General features: G+C 36.1%; 1 protein-coding gene across 1 annotated transcript in view; it reads right to left on the reverse strand.

The window, feature by feature from the left end:
* Positions 1-323: 323 nt before the first annotated feature.
* Positions 324-21,319, reverse strand: part of LOC131039034 (4-hydroxybenzoate polyprenyltransferase, mitochondrial) — a 31,299-nt gene continuing 10,303 nt past the window's right edge. The window contains exons 4-8 of the mRNA XM_057971679.2: positions 9,731-9,800; positions 9,449-9,598; positions 9,185-9,320; positions 9,004-9,100; positions 324-679 (exon numbers count right to left, since the gene is read on the reverse strand). Of these exons, the coding sequence (XP_057827662.2) occupies positions 610-679; positions 9,004-9,100; positions 9,185-9,320; positions 9,449-9,598; positions 9,731-9,800 (523 nt within the window). The 3' untranslated portion in view covers positions 324-609. The remainder of the gene's footprint in view (positions 680-9,003; positions 9,101-9,184; positions 9,321-9,448; positions 9,599-9,730; positions 9,801-21,319) is intronic.

Raw genomic sequence — 21,319 nt, forward strand, 5'->3', positions numbered from 1 at the left:
CTGATCTCATTCTGAATCATGTAGTAAGAAAAATACGCTCAAATAAATCCTTTCTACCTTTCAGTTATCACCACCAATTTTTGCATCTATAATCTTATACACTTAAGAAATTATCATCATTATCTAACACATATAACTAAAATATTATATAAATCTTATGAAAATAAATATACACATTTAAGATGAAATTATCTTATCGAATCTCATAACATAATAATAATACCATAATATTGATTCCCTACCAATATGTATAGTAAAAATGATATATGACATGTATATCAAATCACATATACTCACCATCAATTAATAATAGCAGTAGATCATGAAAATATAAGTAATTGTCATTAAATTATCACAATGGAAACAATGAAGCTAAAAATACGCACATAGGTCAATACATAACTATTCACTAAAGGTAAATACATGGTGTCTATGGGTCTTACAATTGTATGAGAATACATCACCTATAAATATATGAGATTACAAAGGTAGTGTGTGAAAATAAAGTATAAATTGTATATAAAGCATAAACACAACAAAAAAATCACATAATTGAAAAGGTCGAGTGGGTATATTATTTATTAAGTCTCAACTAATGACCTGGTATCTTCATATAATTAATCTTCCAAGAAAAATTCCAATAAACACAATGGCTCCAAACCACCTGTTGGAAAAAAACCTATCCAAAAAAAAAATTATAATAAAATTAGATTATTTCAATAAGTTTCATTTTTTCTTCCATGATTAACATTATATTTTCACAATGTACTATTATTAACTTTAATTGATAATTTATGGAAAATTTAAATCCATTCATGCCATGCAACACATCATTTTTCAAAGGTACTACACATACCATTATAAATAGTTCATTCATAGAGAATGAAACTTAGAATGGTTCATAGAGAATGAAGCTTAGAATAAATCACCCTTTTATATTTGGATAACACATAAAAAATAAATCTTATTTTAATACAATTTTAAATCATCTTACATAGTGCAACTCTATTTCGATTAGTGTATATAAAAAACTAACAAAAGTAATTTGAAATAAGACATTTGAGTGATTTTATTATATGTCTTCAAACCATTGGAGTAGAGAATTATTTATGAAAATCGTAAAAAAATTATCCTAATATCATAAGGGTGATAATTAAATATCAAATAAAAATACACAATCAATACTTTCTTATCTCATATTAGTCATATTCAAAAACATGGTTTGTATGACCTTGAGAATAATCAATCAAAACTAACGATGAGAACACACTCAATTGAGAATAATCAATCAAAACTAACAATGAGAACACACTCAATTGATTTTTGATATGTAAAGAGAAGATAATTATAATTAATTCTATTTGAACTTATAAAAAAATTATAAATTTAGAATAAAACTTAGTGCAACCTCTCCAAATGGGTAGAGCTTTTTAGTAGCTCTTTATGGTCCAAACAAGAAAAAATGGATCTTGTAGAATATAGTTGTATCATTTACAATTTTATACATTAATATTCCAAAAAAATAGACACTTGTACATCAATGATGGATTCAACATGCAAAATGCATGTAAGGAATGTTTACATTATGGAATTAATTTCAATAAATCTCATCTTTGCAATAACTAAAAAGATACAACTTCGAGGTTGTGTATACTTGTTACAAGGATGTTAATAATTTTTTTAATCTAATTAATGACATATAAATTCATATATTATCCCATCCCAAAAAAATTGCAAAGGCACACCAACTATCTTAAATGGATAGTATCCAAATTGATAGCTACTTCAAGTTTGAAGTAGTCTACATTCATGTTGCAAAATCATTCTTGGTTCAAAAAGTGTCTTGAGATGAAGATAAGATATATTTTTAATAGTTTATAGAGGGAGAACATAATTGGATGTAAATCAAGAAAGATGGATTGAATAACTCAATATTCTTATGAACATGGTGTAACCTCTTTATTTTAGTGTTTTTTATATGATTGATAGGATTACCTTTTACTTTAATCCAAAAATCCCCAAGCCTATCTAGTTCTAGTTCCTTTTCTTCTAATTTGAATTTATCTATTGTAGCTCATGCTTCATTACTTAGTCATACCTTGAGTTTTCAGTGTTGTTATTACCAGCCCTGATGCCCTAATAAATTTTCATTCCCAAACACCTCAATTATATTTTTAATTTGTCTAAGTCCCATGTCAAGCACCCACATTGTAGTGTATTCTACATATATTTCACAAGCTTCTAAGGTTTGTCCCACCACCCAACTAAATTAGTTTGAACTTTAGATTTGTGGTGATGTAGTGTGTGTTGGGAAGCGGTTATATAGCCAACTATTTAGCAAATTATATAAGGGGAAAAAGCTAGATGCATGTCTCAAGCCCACTGATGATCTCAACATTGGTTTTAATTAGTGCAATCCATGTGGTGGCCTAGCACTTGAGCACAGAGGGCATGAAGAGGGACCCAACAAGGAATGTGATGAAGCATTGTAATAACTTGTTTCATTCATTCTCAAGCAAAGGTTAGCCAATGAGTGAGACCATATGCTGACCTATAAAGTGAATTATTGCATGAAAATTATTTATTGGTCAAGGAAATCCAATACATCACAAAAGATTTTTCATACACGGTCAAGGAATATGGCTTCTATAGATCTAACTCATGCTAAGCCAAATTGATAGTCATAATTCAAATTAAAAAAATGGTCAAGTGTGGATGCTTTGCTCGCTTGAAAGAGAAGTAATGGTAGACTTGACTAATACCAATCAAATTTCTGCATGCATTTGCATAATAAATAGTGCAATGGTAATGCCATATTGTCTAATTTACATTGAGAAAGAAATTTGGGCAACTTTTGAGTTGTCTAATGCATTCTAAAGAAAACTAGGGTTTACAAGAAGAAAACAAGTACATATTATGAGCTCTAGTTAGCAAAAATAAATATAGTTTTTATTTCCTTCCATATCTAGGGTTGTTATAGTGATGATTGTAAAAGGAGAAAGGTATTATAAGGTTCAAATTTTCAAAATCCTAGTGTATTTTAGAAACCCTAGCCTTCAAAGTTTTAAGAAGAATGAGTTCATAGAGCTCCCAACCATATTCTTTGAAAAGACCCTTAGATGAGGACCTTTTAGCATAATTACCAAGCGTAGCTATAATAACTATACATGTTCACGCTTTGCATAATTAGCATAATTAGCAAGCTTAGTGGAAGGGGAGGTCCCCCCCACCTTGTCCTAACCTCTCCCTCTCAAGGCTTGGGTGTCTCTTCCCCTCCTTGAGTTGGGTCTAGTTTGTTTTGTGTTCTAACTTTGTTGTAAGGGGGATTGCTCCCTTGGTTTGTTTTGTCTTTTTGATAGTCTCTGACTATGTTAAGGGTCGGTGCCCTAGTTAACGTTGCTTTTTTAATCAGAAACTATACATGTTCACAACCAAAGAGGTTCAAGTAATGGATTATTAGGCAACTTTAGAGAGTGGAGGGATGTTGAAATTACATTCATAGGTTTGCCATTATTTTAGCATTAGTATAAGAAGAAGTAGTCTCCTGCTCCGCTCTCAAATGTTTGAATTCTAGGCCTAGTAAAGTTAATGGTGCCAAATATGTTCATCAATGTTGATTTTATCAAGGCAGTGGCAAAGCACTATGATGAGAAAACCACCTAGTTGTCTTAGCATAGAAAAGTAGTAAAATGATAAGCATTACTAAGGAATGCATTTTTACGTATTTGGCCTAAAGTTGCTTGTAAACAAGGTAGTTAATTTTGAACTACTCGCAGAGAAGTACCAACAGAACAAGAGCACTTACAGAACCGTTTTAGTCCGAAGCCATCACTTAAGAGGGTCCAAAAAAAAACCTATCAAGATTTGACAAAATGATGTTGAGCCCCTGATTATTGATCTCCATTTGAAGTTTATTTCATTAATACATACCATATATTATTCTAAGCATTGGGAGAAGATACTAAAACTAAGATGCCAACTCATCTTATGTTTATGCCAGCAATATATAGGATCTAATGGTTAATAGTGAGTATGATTATGCCACATTTATAGCTGAAATATGCATAAACAATTGGTGACAATCAAAGAAAATAAAAGAGGTCAAATTTAAATGGTAATTTTTTATCTACCACATGCTTTTGTATGGAACAACGTATTGGATAAGGCATTGTAGGTGAAAGATGTAGACAATTCAAGTGCTTCCCTTATTTAATGGTGTACATGCATTCAACATAGGCATTGTGACATTGTTAATTATGTAATCTTTGAAAAGTGTTTTGTGAGAAGAATCATGAATTTCTTAGTTGAAGAAATTAGGCTACAGAAATAGATGACGGATCTCTTATGTCCTAAGGACAAAGTACCCAACAAAGGCATATAGCATAATTGGGGAGATTGGTATGTATCATTGTAGAGAAAGCCCATACATTTTATCAAAACATGTTCCAAGAAGATTGGCATACCTAGAAATAATTTGGCAATTAAATGAATCTGACAAAACTCATATGAGGAGTCAAAAGAAAAGACCTTTCTTTCCTATTTCCACCAACTTATATGACTTCATTGTCACAAACAAGGAAGGATTAGATTAGATTTGTACACCATTCTACAATTATGTAGGATTGGGTTGGAGTCTACAAGGATATGTAATCTAAAAGGTTTCATCAATCAAATCAATTGAGCTTCAAAAGTTATGCCTTCCCTCGTGAGATTGTATATGCATTTATTGTTATAAAAAATTGCTTAACAATAAAGGAGGTGGCTATCAAAAGATACAAATAGGTAAGCATGAAGAGGGGAGAAGAGAAAATAGGAAAGGAATATGCCAATTACCTTAGTGTCATTGTAAATATCAAAAATCATATCATCAAAATGCACACAATGTTAAATGATGTAGAGGCATTGGTAGTAAGGCCCCCAATATTTAAAGAAAGACCTACTTATCAACCAAAATATAATCCTCCAACTTTTTCTCCACCTCACATTTCTATTTAAAGGTGCAAGGAGCCCATTATTTAAAAGCCTATCCAACCAAAGCAATCACAAGCGCGTATTGCTCTAAAGGAATAGCCTCAGAATAATAGGAAAATCAACCAACCATCCTTGGTTGGATATTCAATCGTTAATGAGGAAGCAATTGATATAGGAGATGTTACAAAAAGTATAACTGGGGAAGAGTCTGAAAATTAAAAAATAAGAGCTTAGAATCTAAAATAAAAAAACAATAGAAAATATACTATCAATAACACCAAATGTAGCCTAGGAAAGCCTCTCAAGAAAAAATCCAACCTCCAAAAGAACCCACATATTCAACGCACTACCTCAAGAATACGATTACAATATACTTGCGAAATCTCCATACAAAGCTTCTGAAGCATCAAGCACCCTAATTGCATTCCTCTGTGTGCACAAGAAAATAAGAACCATGTAGCTACACATCTCAATCCATACTCCCTCTACTGACATTTACAATCTACAAGATATTTAGGATTAAATCTTAGCCAACAAGTCAAAGGTTACAAAAGCCAACCTTAACAACTAAGTGTGGATGTCACCATAATTTAAATTTTTTTTACAGTATTAGCATTATGTGAGCATACAACACACCTTAACCAACAATTATCCCCCATAAATCAATCTTATAAACCAATTTCTTTATACTAAGATTATTTTGAGGATCTATATAAAATATTTTTAACCTATATTTAGAATGCTAAGGGTAGAAAACTAAGGTAACCTCTCCCTAAACAAAATCTTTACTACAAATGTTCTCCCTCCACTTCAAATCTAATATTTGAAAAAAAAAACTGTGTATACTTCTTATCATGACCGCCTTACTTATGAGACCAAGGATGGTAAGAACCCTCAAGTTAGCTAGGTTATTCTCCAACAACTCTATAGAGAGACTTTGATGACCATGAGTGGAAAAGTATATTGTTAAATTAGAAAAATATTGATCTTAAACTTCAAGACCTCTCAAACCTATATCAACCTTGGATCTAGGACAAAATATCCATACACCTATTTAAAAAAATTCTTGAAGATGTAATTTGGTTTGAATGTATCCCTTTGGCATGCATAAACTAAAATGAAATTTCTTGGAACACTTGTTCATCTAACAAATATAAAGTAAATCAACATGGACCTACCTATCTAATGAGGAGCATCTTTGGGTGTAGCGGAATCCTATGTCGCCAAAAATATTTTAATGTTATTTGTTAGTTTTGTTTGATTTTGAGGTTTGTGAATAAACTTTAGAGGAATCAAGAGTCATTGTTGCAATAAACACTTGGAGGTAATCATCTCAAGATGGATTATTTTACTATATTTTATGACATGGAACATTATGCCATTAATATTTTCATATCAACAATCAATTTGCAAGAAAATACCAAAGGGTGTTACCAACTATTATCAGCAAACAAAATCTACGACAACATGGTTATGATAGAGCATCAAATAAAAAAAATTAATAAAAAATTAAAGAGAACCTTGAACACTCAAATTGTGGCTATTATTAATATATTTTTAAGATTTAAAAATTTAAATGGTGGTAGTTACAAAGTGGGCACATGAAACTATTATTCGGGGGCAGGGGGAATTTTTCACAATTTTGATTAAAAAAGATGGAGAAAAAATAAAACATTTTTGAATGAATAAAGGGGTGTTGAGTAAAAAAATAAAAGATATTGGAGTTCATTTACAAGTTTGGGACATGCATGGAGAAAAAATAAGAAAAAAAAATGCAAAAATGTAGCTTGATAGTGCATATTAGGCTCCAAATTGTAGGTTTACAACATATAGTTTGATGTTCTTTATTACTGCAACATTCCAAAAATTGCAAGTCTGGTATTTATATTGTGAACTAGCCTAAGTTGCAATTACATGAGGTTAAAAATTTGCATGTTGAAGAGAACAAGTTTCTATATGAAGAAGATCAACTAATTTGAAGACTTTAACATTGTTGCGCAATTTAGAATTTGTTGTCCCAATCCATACGAGTGTTTCATAATAGTCCAATTTTTTGTAAAATAAGGTCTTGAGGTCCATATTAGGCTGTAATTTCATGTTTGAAAATGTTTATTTAATGAAAATATGAAGTTGTATTTTTTTTTTACTTTCATCTTGTGTAGTGGCAAAAAGTGTAGATTGTATGAATGTGCTTTAGAAAGGGAGTGCCCTTCATAGGAGTTTTTATTATTCTCTTGTTAGTATGTTGGTGAGGGGAGAGTATCCTTGCATCACTAATATTGAAGACATGCAAGGGAAATTTTGGCATGGCTAAAGGATTTCAAAGTTGATGTATTTAAATGATCTTAATGTATGACAAGCCCAAACATCATAGTTAGGTAAGGCTCTCTAGTTGCATGTGGTTTCTAGAGATTCAATTGTATTTTGAATGCTCAAAGTCTTTCTAAAGAAAATCTAGAAAATATTAGATAGTAAATTGTTTATTGTATTCATGACCATGTGAGGTTCACCTCAATAAACACCTAAGTTTTTGCCTTGTCCAACCTCCATTTTTCTCATCCACTCTTTGACTCTTAGTCATCTTGCTATATCGGCTTCTTGTAAGTGTGGTAGATTGTCCATCAAGGATTTCAAGCTCAAGTATGCAAAGGAGACACTTCTTTTGTACGAGTTAGATCATGCTGGTGGTGGGGGATACATCAACACAAGAATGAATTAGAACTTCAATTGACATTAGTCTCTACGTTTTTTTGGTTATGCACCTTAGAGATCTACCATTTAGAGGCACTTTAATTCCATTTCAATTCATATATCTTTTGTTGGCTCTTTTGTATGGCATTTTCAGTATTTAACTATCTTTTATTGGCAATTTGATTCCTTTGAATTAAATTTATTGCCTTGATCAGCATAATAGCATAGAATTTTGGCCTATATGTTGACTTCTGATGTCACTAGTCTCTTTCCACCATCTTTTATATGTTTTCATTCTTTTAATTTGTCAATTATGATACTCTAAAGCCCATTATTTGAACTAACTTTTTCATTTCAATAGAACAAAAAAAACCAAACCATTAAGACAAAAATATGAATGTTGAAGATAAATAGCCATAAACAATTAAAAAAAACTTATAAATCATCATGGTGTAATTAACATTATAGGAGTTGGATCAAAATATGAACAGCCAATCAGAAAATGGGCATGCATGAGGAATCATCTTTATACGTTCTGAATTTTCAATGTGAAGAACAAATGGGATTTTAGAATGAAAAAGAACAAACAGGGATGGTAAGATGAAGACGTACAAAATTTATACCATAAGAACGCAATTCTAGGGTTCCATTAGTACAAGGGTTACAGGGTATATTATAATTATGAAAAGGAAGGGGTTAATTTTATCAGATTTCCTTGTTAGAATTTTTATCTGAAACGATGTGCATGCACTCTGAGTTGTATGGAAAATACTCCAAGCTCTTTGGATTAAATCCGTATCTTTCACACTTCGACAATTTTCACAACTTCAAGAGTTCTTTAGGGAAAGTGAATGACAGTTGTATTAAAGCAATTATTCGAAATAAAGGTTAGGAATATTAGAAGTTACTATAGTTAATTTTGTGTATTTATAGATTTTAAACAAGACATCGGATTTTGATGATTTTTTTTGTTGTCTTTGTATGCGATTTAACTATTTATAGCTATCGTTCTGGTTTCGACACTCTGGGATCCATTACGTGCACAATGATCAAAAAGCGGATAGACCAATTACAATCCAAAAATACTCACTTTAGAGATAAAGTGAACGACTATTAATAATTTCATTAATGATCTTTTCGTTATTTTTTTTGTTTCTTTAAAGTTAACAATTGAAAGATTGGGTAAACAGAATAATGAACAGTAATTGAAATATAGATGAAAATTAAAGCTCCTAATGCTAATGTGCAGGTTGTCCTTAAATACAACTTGTTTGATGAGGGGGTTTTGTTTTTAATTACTCATATCATGAATTAAAAACAAGACAATTCAGCAAAACTTACTTTCTCCTACAGTCAACAGGGGACAAGATATCAAGTGTCATAATTTGCCATCCAAAATGTCCAGCTGCTATTGGCATAAAGAAATAAAATGGCCATCCTGTACACAATATAACCAACCAATAAAAATGTATTTTCTCTTTTTCAAAAACAAACGTTCAACTCTTCTCAGTCAATTTCTTACCAAGACCAGCATTGAACCCACTAAGTGTAAGACCACTTATGCATGCAATGCTGAAGCCAGTAATCCAAGTTTTTGTTTGGTCTCCAAATAGCAATGCAGTTGATTTGACTCCAACCTTCAAATCATCTTCTTTATCCTTTAAAAAAGTTACAGACAATACAAATGTATGCACAAACAAAACAATAAGATCTTTTATAACAAATGCAACTTGAAATATTCATTTTCCAGCTCTATGAATACATGCCATGAGAGTATGCAACAAACCTGATGAGCATAGATAGTTTCATACACAAGGGTCCAGCATATTCCAGATGCATATAGAGGCAAGACAACATCCAGGTCTAGACTACCTTTTATTGCTGCCCATCCTAGTAAAGCACCCCAATTCCATGATAACCCCAGATATGCAGCAGGCTACAAACAAAACCATAAAAGTATCCTCTTTACTGTATCATGGCATATAAAACCTGTTTTACCTTAAATTAAAAACTGTATCATAGCACATTTTCCTTTTTAGTCATACAATCCCATCTGAATAATTCTTACCCAATATGTGAATCTTTTCATGAGAGGATATGTGAAAGCTAGTAATGGCCACAGTGCTCCCAAGATGCGACTGTCAATGCAAAGAAAAGAAAATTAATACAAAATCAAAAAAAAGTCTTGTGGCTTGAGTTCTCTTAAATGTATTGTTTATCCATATTTGTATCTTCAATGTGCATTGTGTAGTTCAAACGAAGAAGAAGAATCAAGTTTACAAGAATGAAAACATGATTGTCATCTTTCACACATCACCAACACCCCATCTGAAGAAAGGAAATGTTAAAGAAAGGAAATGCAAAATATTTTAACAAGTAAATGCATGAAACGGTGGATATTATAGAAGAGTAGTTGTAGAATTTTGTGACCTTAGCTATTATAATATGAACTGTATCAGTGACCGGTTAGAGTTCCTTCGCCATGGTGGCAATTGATGCAGACATGACTGTTGCAAAACAACTCAAAAAGCAGAGGAAAGTAGTAATATGAACGGAGGGAAAGTTGTGAGGGAGTGGCATATGGATGTGTGATTCTAAAGATGGGTCACAGGCTGTGATCGAAAATGTTGATGTAAAAAATTACACACAATTTAAATCAGGAATAATAATAAAAACTTACAAAGTTAACAACATTTGGATACTGGTCAATAATCAAGACCATTGTATCCTTTATCTGAAAAGCATGACGAGCTATGGGGCAAACTGATTCAGAACAAGAGGAGGTTTTAGAAATAAGGTGCCTGTCTCACTTATTCAGACTTTCTGTTGTTTGGCTATGATGAGAGGTGGTAGTGATCAATGTTCCATGGAGTTTGCTGACTGGAAGACGGGGGGGCGCGAGAACAAGTTTCGGGTGCGTGGGGACCAAGGGCCTAAATTTGGGGGCAACGAGGGGATGGTGGAGAGACAACAGTGGAGTGGTGCTGGGGGGTGGTGCTGATATAAAAAATAGAGGTGAATTGAAATCTTCCAGGCAAAATATCTATATTACCCGTGGACGCGTCCTCGGTATTTTTTTTAGCCATCCCCATTCCGGAGACGTCCCGGGGATAGGGGACTCCTAGGGGACGTCCCATGAATTCTGCATATAGACAATGAATTTTGACAATGAATTCTATAAGCAATTTGCCTTTGATTCTCAATTTAACACAAATTTGTCATAAGAACTCTGCTGGTTCTTATATGTTAAGGTTCTATAATATTTATGTGCATGTTTTATCCATGTTTTCATATGAATATTTTAAATTTCTCTATATATTTTAATTTTCCCTATTTTTATATAGCCATCCCCTAGCCGTCCCCAAAATTGACAAAAAAATCACCATCCCGGAAACGCATACCCATTCTTGGGGTAACATAGCAAAATATGCAATATAACATCTATGCGAGTGTCTCATTAAAGGCCAACTAGTTTTCATGAAGTTAAAGGTTGCAATCAATATGTAACGGCATGTGACATATAGAAAGCAACGCAGCGGCGTCCCTGCGAGAGGTGGCGGAGGTGATGGAAGTGATGGTGTTGTGGGGGGATGTTTCCCCAAGTCCCCAAGTCTTGAAAATGTCCCCCTACAGGAAACATAGGTTTTTTTGGAGGGGACATGTCTCAGCGGAACACTAGTAGTGATCCACAACATACTACCTTCAACTTTAGAAAGTCGTTGGACGGGAATCCATTTACAAATTACAAAATTGCATACAAAACCCCATGGCTTAATGGGATCACTAAGAAGGGATGGTATAAAACAGTTCCTTTGAAACAAATATAAGGCATTGTCCCAACCCTATTACTAATGATATTGCTAGAGCATAATGACATTTCTTGAGTTAGCTAATCTAGCACAAAGATGATTTATCTTGCTTTGTGTTATCGAGAGTTAATTTCATGTTAATTACTAATTACTTTGTGGAAAACCAAAATTTGGAGTTAGTGCCTCTATGCTATTATTATCATATGTATGCTATGATAGTTAGGCTTTGTGTTGATTTTGGTATTTTTGAGACTTTAAAAGTAGATTTAGGGTTTACCTCTAAAGTAATATCTTATGTTCCACACCGTTTTTGGGACAGAGATGACAGGATGACAATGGCACATTTTGGGGACAACAGTCCAATGGCCATTTTGGAGGGGCAGTGGAGGGTGGCAATATATATGAAATTTTAAAAATATAAAGAAACTCAAATTTCTTAAGTTAATGAACAACAATATAACATGATACTATCTATTATATGATATTGGATGACTCTAAAAAGAAATTGTTTGTTTACTCTTCTCACATAATACCACTATAACAAAGCTAACATGCATCTTTAATCTCTTTTGTAACTGACAATAATAACTGAATCTAATACCATATCAAGAATTTTTTTGATGAATAGTAGCCAATTCTATTTATAGAGATAAAGTACACTATTCACAAAAAAAAGTAGGGGGATACAAGATCAGCCCTTAAGAATCAAACGAGTAGTGCCCAGATAAGCAAAAAACACAACAACACGGGTTGAACCCAGGGAGAAGAAAATATAAAACAGCCGCTTAAGCGGCTAGAGCAGTGGTCGAAGGAGGTGGATCTTTATCATCCTTAGGGCCCCATACATCAGTGGGGCCAGAGTTATCGTCTGAAAGGGACCACCCTTCTTCTATAGCAACCTCCTCTATCTCCTTGTCCTAAGTGTTAGATAGCTCAGATAACCAGAAGACAACTGAGAGGGGAGGGGGGGGGGGTGAATCAGTTGTCGACAGATTATAGAACACTTTAAGCATTAAAACCTTATTACCGGAATACATATATAACAGTTAAGCACAAATATAAACCACGGAATATTTACCAACCATCCACAAAAGATAACACCAAGATTTGTACATGGAAAACCCGGTAAAGGGAAAAACCACGATGGGAAGCCTACCCACACTCAAATAATACTTCTACGTCAAGTATGTGATTACAATAAGTGGTCGAAGGAGGTGGATCTTTATCATCCTTAGGGCCCCATACATCAGTGGGGCCAGAGTTATCGTCTGAAAGGGACCACCCTTCTTCTATAGCAACCTCCTCTATCTCCTCGTCCTAAGTGTTAGATAGCTCAGATAACCAGAAGACAACTGAGAGGGGAGGGGAGGGGGGTGAATCAGTTGTCAACAGATTATAGAACACTTTAAGCATTAAAACCTTATTACCGGAATACATATATAACAGTTAAGCACAAATATAAACCACGGAACATTTACCAACCATCCACAAAAGATAACACCAAGATTTGTACGTAGAAAACCCGATAAAGGGAAAAACCACGATGGGAAGCCTACCCACACTCAAATAATACTTCTATGTCAAGTATGTGATTACAATAAGAGGGGCATGCACATGCAAGAAGGCCAACAGCCTAGAGCGCACTACTCATCACAAAAGGAGCCTCACTGACTATAAAATAAATCCAGACTACAATCCGGAAGAAGAATGTGTTGGCATTTTTGATGTTTATGTTGTGATTGTCATTGATGGACACACACTTGTATTGAGATCCACTTTATATGTATGAGCTAGAGCTTAACCGGTATCTGTTCCAACCGGTATGTTGTATTCTAGTCTTTAGACTATTGGTGATTTTGCAGAATGTGTTTCCCAGTCTGAAGCGGCATGTCGACCCCAAACGGTTCGTAAATCTCAAGCGGTACGAGGGAGCAAAGTGACATAACACATTCTTACCAGTCTTCATTTGTCAAACCGGCAACCAGTATTTTGTATGAACCGATAATACTCTGTGATGAGTTACCAACCGGCATTTTGTGATGAGTTACAAATCCACCGATTGTTTGACGGTGCTTCTTGTGTCGTGTTACTAAGTATGTCTAGATTCATTGAACCTAGGAAATTGTAATGTAATCCTATTGGACCGACATGAAATCAAATTCCTTTAAAAGGACATCATGTCTAGGGTTTTAGGTGGTTGTTGAAAAAGGGTTTATGTTGTGATTAGGGTTTAAGGTGGTTGATGAGTTGTTAGAGCGATCTTATCTGAGAAGATCAAGTTGTAACAGGGTGAGAGATAGAGAAGACTGAAGTAATGTTGGGATGCATTAGCAATGAGCTATACTGGATCTAACCAAGCAGTTTGTGCTATTAGATAGATCAAACACTTGTTGATCACTCACATCTTTGACAAGTCTGTAGCCCTTAACCGGGTAGGCCCAAAAGCCTTTTGTAAAATCCTCTAACAAGGTGGTTCACCTCTGTGAATCTAAAATCCTCTAGCAAGGTAGTCTTTAATCGGACTTATCTCCTAACAGAGATTGAGATTCCTAACAGGATCTGTTCTGGTGAAGAACATTGTAAGACCTTAACCGGTCTGGTTTCTATTCTGCAGATAGTGACTTGTGAGTTCCATCTCACCGTGGTTTTTCCTATTTGGGTTTCCACGTCAAATATCTTGTGTTATGGTTGTATTGCTTTTGTGGGTGAATGCTTTATTTGCATTTTGGTTTGCATGTGTGATAACCGGTCTATCTGTTAAACTGTTTTACCGGTTTATCTTCAAACTGTTTAAGTGTTGAAGGACAGAAACTTTTCGCATACTAATTCACCCCCCCCCTCTTAGTATTCATCAATTGGTATCAAAGCCTACCTTTATATAAGTTTAACCACTTGGAAAGAGATATGGGGGAATACACCTTGAGGGAACTTACTCAACGGCTCACTCAGTCTGAGCAAGCCTATGATGATCTTATGGTCAAATACAAGGCATCTCAAGCAAAAAGGAGAGAACATGCAGAGAAGCTGATGGATCTATCTGAAAATAGTTCTAAAGATGAAGCAAATATGGAAGCCATGATTGCAGAAGTAAATAAGCTGAATGATTCAAACTCCAATCTGAGAAAGGAGTTAGAAGGACTGACTATCCGGTTTAGTCAAGAGCTTGAGAACCGAAGGAAAGCTGAAGATCTGGTAAAGGACAGAGATCATGAGATCTCCAAGTTGAAACAAGAGATTAGTGCACTGACTGCTCGCCTTCATGAGAAAAGAATGGAGAAAGAAGGAGTACAAGATGAACTGAAAATGCAAGCCTAGTGGAGACAAATACTGCTATTTCCAAACAACTCTCTAAGTCAAAGGAAATACTTGCGAAGTTCAGCAAAAGTACTGTCAAGCTAGAGCAAAAGCTTGAGTCATCTAGACCGATAAAGAATACCAGTGGACTTGGTTTCTCTGGACATGAGGAAGGAGAATCCTCAGGAACAAATGCTGAAGCATCAAAGAAGCAACCGGCACTCAAAGGAAAAGGTAAGCAAAAATTCAAACCTATTTGCTTTAACTGTCTTAAAGAAGGACACACTGCCAATGTATGTAGGAGCAAAGCCTATAATAATTTTCCTTACTTTATCAACAATGTACCTAGATCCAATAAGTTCAATGGTCATTGTTATGCATGCAACAAGTTTGGGCATAGAGCATTTGAATGCAGGTCTGTGATGAACAACACCGGAAGATATCCTCAGAGGACCCAAGGAGTTGGTCCTGAACCTTTTGTAAACCGGAACTACAACCGGTTTAATGTCTTCAATCATGAGTCAAGAAGCGGTGGCCATCAAGCGGCAACCAGATGGAAAGCAAACTGTTGGATTTGTCATGGACACGGTCACACTGCTGCTACATGCAGAAGGAAGAATGGAAACATGAACAATGGACCTTGGAGAGCACCTGGATTGGTTTGCTATCACTGCAACAAACCGGGTCACATTGCAAGATTCTGCAGAAGCAGAAAGAATATATCTGATGATATACCGGTCACTCAGGAAGGAGAAATTGATGTTGAAACAGTTCAAGCAGACATGAACAAAACCTAGAGGAAGAAACCAATAATGTTGGAAGAGGAACCGGTCTCTACACCTAGTGTGGAAATATCAGAACTGGCAAACTAAGCTCCAAAAAGGCATAGGGGGAGCAAATGGCGAAATTTTTTCGAACCCCCGGTTTACACCAGTAAAAGACCTTAACCGGTATATGATACCTGTCGCTTGGCAGAAGACCGAAAATGGTAAAAAGGCAAATTAGGGTTTACGCCCTATAAAGGAGCATTAATGGCGGTAGGTGAGAGACATGTATAAAAGCATATTTCAATTCATTTCTCACTATCTGTTTTTTAGCGAAGAAAAGTTTTTCAAAGTGCAGAGTGAAGAAAAGGCGATTTGAGCTAAGATTTCAAGAGATTGACAAATCGTGAAGGAGATTCAAATTCAATTTGCAAATGGTCAGGTGAACACAAAGCGGTCATTCAACAACCGACGAAGTGTGGAGTGAAGGAGAATCAAGAAGCCCTAAATTCGCATTTTAAAGGTATTTTTCGTGTTCTTAAAATACTCTACAATGGCTTCCGCATCTCATACCAGTTCTAGCACATCCATTGAGTCGGAAAGTTTCATTCAAAGGAAGTCCAAGTATAATTCCCTATCACAAGTTCCGGCTGGAGTAATAGTAGAATAGGGAATCTCTGACTATATTGATTGCAAAATTGAAGACCTAGGGTCTTTAGCTATTCACACCCAATTAGGTTTATTTTGCGGCAAGGACAAGAAAATCAAACCGGAATTTAGTATCCTAGAGAAGAAGAAACTCCATAATGCAGTATACTTTCTGGAAGACTTTACAGAGGATCATATTAGGATCATTTTGAGCAGAGTCCATGGTGACAAGATGTACCTGGAGAGGACGCATGATATCACGCCGCAGGCAATTCATGCAGTCATCGGTTTCTGCAACACAGGGGAAGTGCCAGCCCTAAGAACGGTAAGCAAAACGGAAATGGCCAAGCTCACTGGTTCAACAAGCGACTCATGAGGTATGACAGTTAATCCTATCAAGGATGATCTGGTGAAGTATGCCTGCATGGTGATAGGCTACAAAACATTCTCAGCCAGCAAGATTAACTCTGTATTTGCTGCAGCGGTAAATGTCGCTTACCGGATGATTAAAGAGGATGCATCATTTGACCTATGCACCGGTATGCAGAGGCAACTCCTGTCTAATCTGAAGTCAATTAAACAGGATAATGCACTGAGATTCAAGTTCGGACAACTATTGGTTGGGTTGTTCTTCTATTTCCAAGGCTACTTTCTTGGAGTAGGAGATGCCCAATGGTCCCCTGACCAACCGGTAACCAAACAGATCAGGGAAAGCATTCAAGCTATCGGAACTGGTTACCTTGATGTACTGAACAAGTATTTTGATGAGTTCAGAAGGAAGATGAGTCAAAGGGTGAGGATCTCAGGTGATATTGTTAAGAAATATGAAGATGACATCTGTTTCACCATCCAGGTGGACAAATGCTTAATGGAGGCTGTTGAGACTAGAATGGAAGAAGTGGAGCCAATGGGCTATGAGGTGATGTATGATATGCTGGAAGGGTATGCCTCAACCCTTATTGCCTCACCTTTTGATCCCAAGGCAAAGAGGACAGGAACCTATCTGGAGAGGATTGCACTGGCCGAGGAACTCTCTGTTAAGAAAGGAAAAGAAATGGCAGCAAAGAAAGCAAAGGCAGTGCCTGCAGCATCGGCACCGGCAACTACTGCAACTCCAAGAGTGACGAAGCAGTCACCTACAAAGAAGAAACCGGAAGTGGCACCGGCAAAAGTCTTTGAAAGAAAAAGGAAGACTAAGTCAAATGAACCGAACTCTGAAGAGACTGAGTCTGAGGAAATGCCAAAGAAGGCCAAACAAACAAAGAAGATGAAGAAGAATGAACCAGCAGCATCTGCACCGGTAAATATTGATATCTCATATAAACCTTTGACACATTATCAAAGGACAATAAAGAATATTAGGAGAAAATTACTGCATGATTTAGTAGATTATTATGATGATTTTAATAGTGAGGAGAAAGATGAAGTACTACAGGAGAATATTATTTATTTGTGTAAAAATGACCAGTCACCATCAGAGATTAAATCTCAGACACCGGATTCATTATATAAGGCATGAGATAATAAATGGCGCATTGCCATAGAAAAAGAATAGGAGATTAGGGAGAAAGTCTTTGCACAATACTTCCCCGACCTCTCAAACTCAGAATTATTTGATGTTTTGGACCAAAATAAAGGACTCTTCTTCACAAGGAGAAGAAGACTCTGGCTGTTAGAGGGGAGAATTGATGATGTTGAAAAAGACACTCATCAGCATATGGATTATGCTATCAATTCTCACAAAGCACGTATGGCCAACCTACAAGCGGAAAAAGAACCGGTTATATCCAAACCGGATTAAGTTTTTGATGAAGAAGGAAACCCGGTTGAAGAACCAATCAACACTATTGATGTCGATGCCTTGGATATAGAAGATGTCACTCAGGACATACCTTCTAAGGGAACAGAACAGGTGCAACAAGCCGAACAGGGCAGTGAGCAAGCCGAGGACAGACAGGAAGCGGCTAAGGAACAAGAAGAGAAGAAGAAGAGGGATGAAGATGAGAAAAAGAGAAAAGAGGAAGAGAAGAGAAAAGAGGAAGAGGAGAAAAGAAAAAATGGAGAGAAAAAGAAGCAAGAAGATGAGAGGAAAAAGAAAAAAGAAGAGGATAAGGAAGAAAAGAAGAAGAAGGAAGAGGAAAAGAAAAAAGAAGAAGAGGATAAAGAAAAGGAAAAGTGGAAGGAACAAGAAAAGAAGAAGGAAGCAGAGAAAAAGAAGAAGGAAGAAGAAGACAAGGCAGCGGAGAAACGCAAAGTGGACAAGGCAGCGGAGAAACGTAAAGTGGACAAGGCAGTGGAGGTGATGAAGAGCACATAGATGGAGACTCCGAAGGCAACCGGGAGTCGAGCCAAACCGGCTGATATCTCCAGTCCTATCGATCTCCGGTCTGCAAGTGAGTTGGAGCTTATGCAGAGCATCAAGGTCGCTCAAGAACACCTTGAAATCATTCGAAAGAAAAAGGAGCAAGATATAATTCAAGCGGCTGTAGACACCCTTACCGGTTTGATCCCCGGTACCAATCTTCCCAGCACTGAATCATCACTAGCACAGCTTAAGCTACTATGTACTGTAGTGGATGATCAGGTGTAGAGCCTGGAAGAAGCAGCTGAGGCAAATGTCAAGAAAGGGCATCAAAACGCTCTTAACATTGCTCTAGTGAAGAAGTTGAATGAACTCCGGTCTGAACTGCTGAAAGACCAAAAGGATATAAGGGATGCTTTGGATGAGGGAAACCTGTTGCTAAGTAAAATCTGTCAACCCCATCTATTCTGCGATGATGTGTTAGCTCAGAAGCAAAATCTTCAAACGGACTTACAGTCTTACTTGAGCACATTTAAGCCACCTTATGATTCCTTTGCAACTTATGGGCAAACCGTTCACCGGTTTCAGATCCAGTCAGCCAAAATGGAGCAAGAGATCAGTACACGGTCTAGAGATTTGCAGGAGCTACAACTGGTCTTACTTCCACGTATGCAAATTCTTCAGAAGTGTTATCTAAACCTGGATGCCTTGACAGTTATGTAGGAGATAAGCACAATTGATGCCATGGAAGAACAGGTATCCCAGATGCAAACAGAGAAAGAAGTGGCCACCTCCCTACTTGAGTCCTGGTCTCTATCAATGAAACAATTTTTGCAGGACTATAAATCGGTTTTTAACAAGTATTATTCCTTGTTGTCATAAACTTTTATTATTTTTATATCAAATGGAAACAGGGTTGTTCAGCGGTACTTTGTCATTATTGGCAAAGGGGGAGAAGTACTCTATCTATTTTGGAGAAGAATAGGGAGAAGTATCTGGCTTTAAAATTTTGATATTGTTTTGATATATGCTTTATGCTCTGATATCTCAATGTTTATGCTCTATAAGCAAAATTGCTATACATTGTATTGATTAAGGGATAGTGTATATGCTTAGGGGGAGCAATTTTGTTAATGGCATGTTTTTGTTGTAAAACACTTAGATGTCAAAATTTTATTTTCCTAAGTGTTGCCATCAATGCCAAAGGGGGAGATTGTTGCCATTTTTTATGTTTATGTTGTGATTGTCATTGATGGACACACACTTGTATTGAGATATGAGCTAGAGCTCAATCGGTATATGTTCCAACCGGTATGTTGTATTCTAGTCTTTAGACTATTGGTGATTTTGCAGAATGTGTTTCCCGGTCTGAAGCGGCATGTCGACCCCAAGCGGTTCTTAGATCTCAAGTGGTATGAGGGAGCAAAGCGACATAACACATTCTTACTAGTCTTCATTTGTCAAACCGGCAACCGGTATTTTGTATGAACCGGTAATACTCTGTGATGAGTTACCAACCGGCATTTTGTGATGAGTTACCAATCCACCGATTGTTTGACGGTGCTTCTTGTGTCGTGTTACTGAGTATGTCTAGATTCATTGAACCTAGGAAATTGTAATGTAATCCTATTGGACCGACATGAAATCAGATTCCTTTAAAAGGACATCATGTTTAGGGTTTTAGGTGGTTGCTGAAAAAGGGTTTATGTTGTGATTAGGGTTTAAGGTGGTTGATGAGTTGTTAGAGCAATCTTATCTGAGAAGATCAAGTTGTAACTGGGTGAGAGATAGAGAAGACTGAAGTAATGTTGGGATGCATTAGCAGTGAGCTATACTGGATCTAACCAAGCAGTTTGTGCTATTAGATAGATCAAACACTTGTTGATTACTCACATCTTTGACAAGTCTGTAGCCCTTAATCGGGTAGGCCCAAAAGCCTTTTGTAAAATCCTCTAACAAGGTGGTTCACCTCTGTGAATCTAAAATCCTCTAGCAAGGTAGTCTTTAATCGAACTTATCTCCTAACAGAGATTGAAATTCCTAACAGGATCTGTTCTGGTGAAGAACATTGTAAGACCTTAACCGGTCTGGTTTCTATTCTGTAGATAGTGACTTGTGAGTTCCATCTCACCGTGGTTTTTCCTATTTGGGTTTCCACGTCAAATATCTTGTGTTATGGTTGTATTACTTTTGTGGGTGAATGCTTTATTTGCATTTTGGTTTGCATGTGTGATAACCGGTCTATCTGTTAAACTGTTTTACTGGTTTATCTTCAGACTGTTTAAGTGTTGAAGGACAGAAACTTTTGGCATACTAATTCACCCCCCCCCCCTCTTAGTATTCATTAGAATGAACTACAAGAATAGCATCTCCTGTGTCTGAGTATAGTTTTGGTTAAGCTCAGTACCAGAGGTCTTAAATCTCTTTCACCAACCCAATTTGATCACCTATGATCGACCAAAACCTCTGCATATAATTAAAACTTTATTCACACATAGATAATCCCATAGCCATAATCCCATGATCTACAAAGAGATCTTACATCATATTTATACCAACCTGGGACCTAAACAATTAGGTCGGCCACCTAAAAGATAATACAATAAACTTATAACATAAACCTGCAATCCAATGATCAACCAAGTCGTCCTAAGACCGAAACAACATAATCCAATCAATAAACCCAACCGGTAACGCATCAGAATCATCCACCAACACGTTACATAAACCGGTCCATAACCTAGCCGAATAAGATAGCATTAGGTCCAGACCCAAATCCAACACCACCGATCAACAAGAACAAGAACAAGAACAAGATAACCAACAACATCTCGAAAGCC

This window comes from Cryptomeria japonica, chromosome 6 (genome assembly GCF_030272615.1).
Source record: "Cryptomeria japonica chromosome 6, Sugi_1.0, whole genome shotgun sequence".
Classification (NCBI taxonomy): domain Eukaryota; kingdom Viridiplantae; phylum Streptophyta; class Pinopsida; order Cupressales; family Cupressaceae; genus Cryptomeria; species Cryptomeria japonica.